The sequence below is a fragment of the Calidris pugnax genome, unplaced genomic scaffold (assembly GCF_001431845.1).
Source record: "Calidris pugnax isolate Ruff unplaced genomic scaffold, ASM143184v1 scaffold24, whole genome shotgun sequence".
Lineage (NCBI taxonomy): Eukaryota > Metazoa > Chordata > Aves > Charadriiformes > Scolopacidae > Calidris > Calidris pugnax.
This window is the reverse complement of record NW_015090922.1, coordinates 3616185-3618321: the sequence shown is the minus strand read 5'-3', so window position 1 is coordinate 3618321 and position 2137 is coordinate 3616185. Positions and strand designations below refer to the sequence as shown.

The 2137-nt window shown below is 53.7% G+C and overlaps 1 protein-coding gene across 4 annotated transcripts in view; it reads left to right on the top strand.

Moving 5' to 3' along the window:
* The first annotated feature begins 1513 nt into the window (after nucleotides 1-1513).
* The window catches only part of MARK1 (MAP/microtubule affinity-regulating kinase 1), a 57294-nt gene continuing 56670 nt past the window's right edge, over nucleotides 1514-2137 (top strand). For all 4 annotated transcript variants that reach the window (XM_014950998.1, XM_014950996.1, XM_014950997.1 and 1 more), the window contains exon 1: nucleotides 1514-1542. In XM_014950998.1, the coding sequence (XP_014806484.1) occupies nucleotides 1525-1542 (18 nt within the window). In that variant the 5' untranslated portion in view covers nucleotides 1514-1524. The remainder of the gene's footprint in view (nucleotides 1543-2137) is intronic.

The following is a 2137-nucleotide window of genomic DNA, read 5'->3' as shown; positions in this document are numbered from 1 at the left end:
TTTTGCCTCTCTGAAGAGCACCCAGGGGTCAGTAGGACCATCTCTGTGGTCACCTTCATGTCCACGCAGCTCCTCAGTTGTTGTCCCTGCATCTTCTCACTCAGGGAAGACAAGAGGCCTGTAGTAATAACCAAACAAAATTAAGCCAAGCTATTAAATGAATGAGTGACCTTATTGACATGGAAAGAAGGTGATAACTGTAACACCCATGGCCAAAACAACTGCAAAACAGATCTTCAGGTAACATGAATTATTACAATTTTACACTTTTAATTTCTGATGAACCAGCATTTTCCTACGAATTACTGACCAAAACATATTCAAATTCTAAGTCAGGAAGTCTTTCTAAGCTTTCCCTTAGTCAGTGGTGCGACTAAGCACATTTAGAAGACATTTGAGTTTACGCTCCTTTCTTCTCTGACCACAAGCGCACACACAAACCCATACCACGACGGGCTGACAACAGTGGGACCAAGTAATGGTTGCAGAGTCAGGCCCCACGCAGAGCCCTAGACACAGCCTTGTTCTTATTTGGGATAAAAGTGAATGCATTTTGATGAGCTAAGCAACCAAACTGGGTTAATATCCAGTTTGTCAACAAACTTGTTTTGGCATGCTGGCTAGACCATGGCTGCTTACCCCGAGTAAACCCAATCTTGGGGTGTTTCGTTCCAGGAAAAATGAAGGATCCTGAAATTTCTCTTAGAGTCAGCAGTGCCAGCTGTGTGAGGAGAGGTCTGGGAGTTCACAAAGGCCCTTGCAAAGGATTTGGGAAGCGTTGGGCCGAGGACTAGCTGGGAACCTCTGTCATTCCAGACAGACAAATCATGCATGCTGGGAGCAATGTGATGCTGAGTGTGCAAAGAGCGAGCCCAGGCCCTGCTCGCACAACAAGGGGATGTTCTCTGCCTGCACCAGCTGCAGAGGAAGAGCTGTTTGCCCAAACATCTGGAAAACTCCCCTGTCAGCGGACCGGTGCTGAGGACCCAGGGGCACTTCTTGAATCACACCTGAACTAACATAGCCAGAACTAAATATACTTGATGTAGTGTGTTTACCTATAAATATAGGCACACACATATATTTATGTTATCTATAAGTAATAAATAACAATCCATGCCCTGTCACAAGCACATAAAGGCTTTCTGGAAATAGACATACAAACCATCGAGTGCCTTCCAAAGTATTTCTCATAAGGAAGGTCTTTCAGAATCCGTGCCGTGTTTACAGCCTCAACTACAAAAATGTCCAAATATTGCAATGGAAATTCAGACACATCATTTTTCTTTTGTTTTTGATGCAGAGGAGTGGGGGGTTATTTTTACAGATTATTTTTAGAATTTGGTGAAGGGTTTGTGGCTGGTTGTATAGCACAAGCTGCTGCCATGTAAACACTAGCAACTCCTCAAAGACAAAAATGCGTGTATGGTTCTAATTTTATGTACATGAGGTCATCGGTTGTGTTGCGAGGACCCAGTGACGGCTGGACATGAGCGGATGGATGGGTGGCACAGCGGCTTCTCGATGGGGTTTCAGCTCCAGGTGGGCACAGGGGCCGGATGGCTGCGGAGCGGGAGAGAAGGGCTGGATGTACGGATGCTGACACGGGGATTTCACCAGCCTCCAGAAAGTCTGCACCTTGTGGGCTCGGGGCCCACAGGAGGCCGGCGGGGCTGCCATGACCCCACTCCTCCTGGTCACGGGTGAATCCCGGTGGCAACCAGCTCGCCAGGCCGCAGCAGTCCTGGCCCCTCACGCAGTGGGGGCGCTCCCCGGGCCACTGACTCCCCGAACCCCGCTGGCCTCCTCCCGGGGCTCCCTCCGCATCCCAAGGGGATGAAGGCTGCGCCCGGCCGCACTGGTGGGCCCTGACCCCTCACGGAGCAGCACACCTGCCCCGGGCCCGCCCCGGCCGGGCCTGGCGCCACCCGTGACGCGGCGAGGAGGGACGGTGGCGCCGACGGAGGTCGCCCGCCCGATCGCTCGCGTTTGCCGCGCCCGCCCGCACCGCCCTGCGCTTCCTGCGGCGCGGCGCGGCGCGGGGCGGCGGAGGCCGGGCGGCGGGGCGGGGGCGGGGAGGAGGAGGGGAGAGACGGGGAAGGGAGCGGCGGGGGAGGGGGCGGGGGGGGGGGGGGGG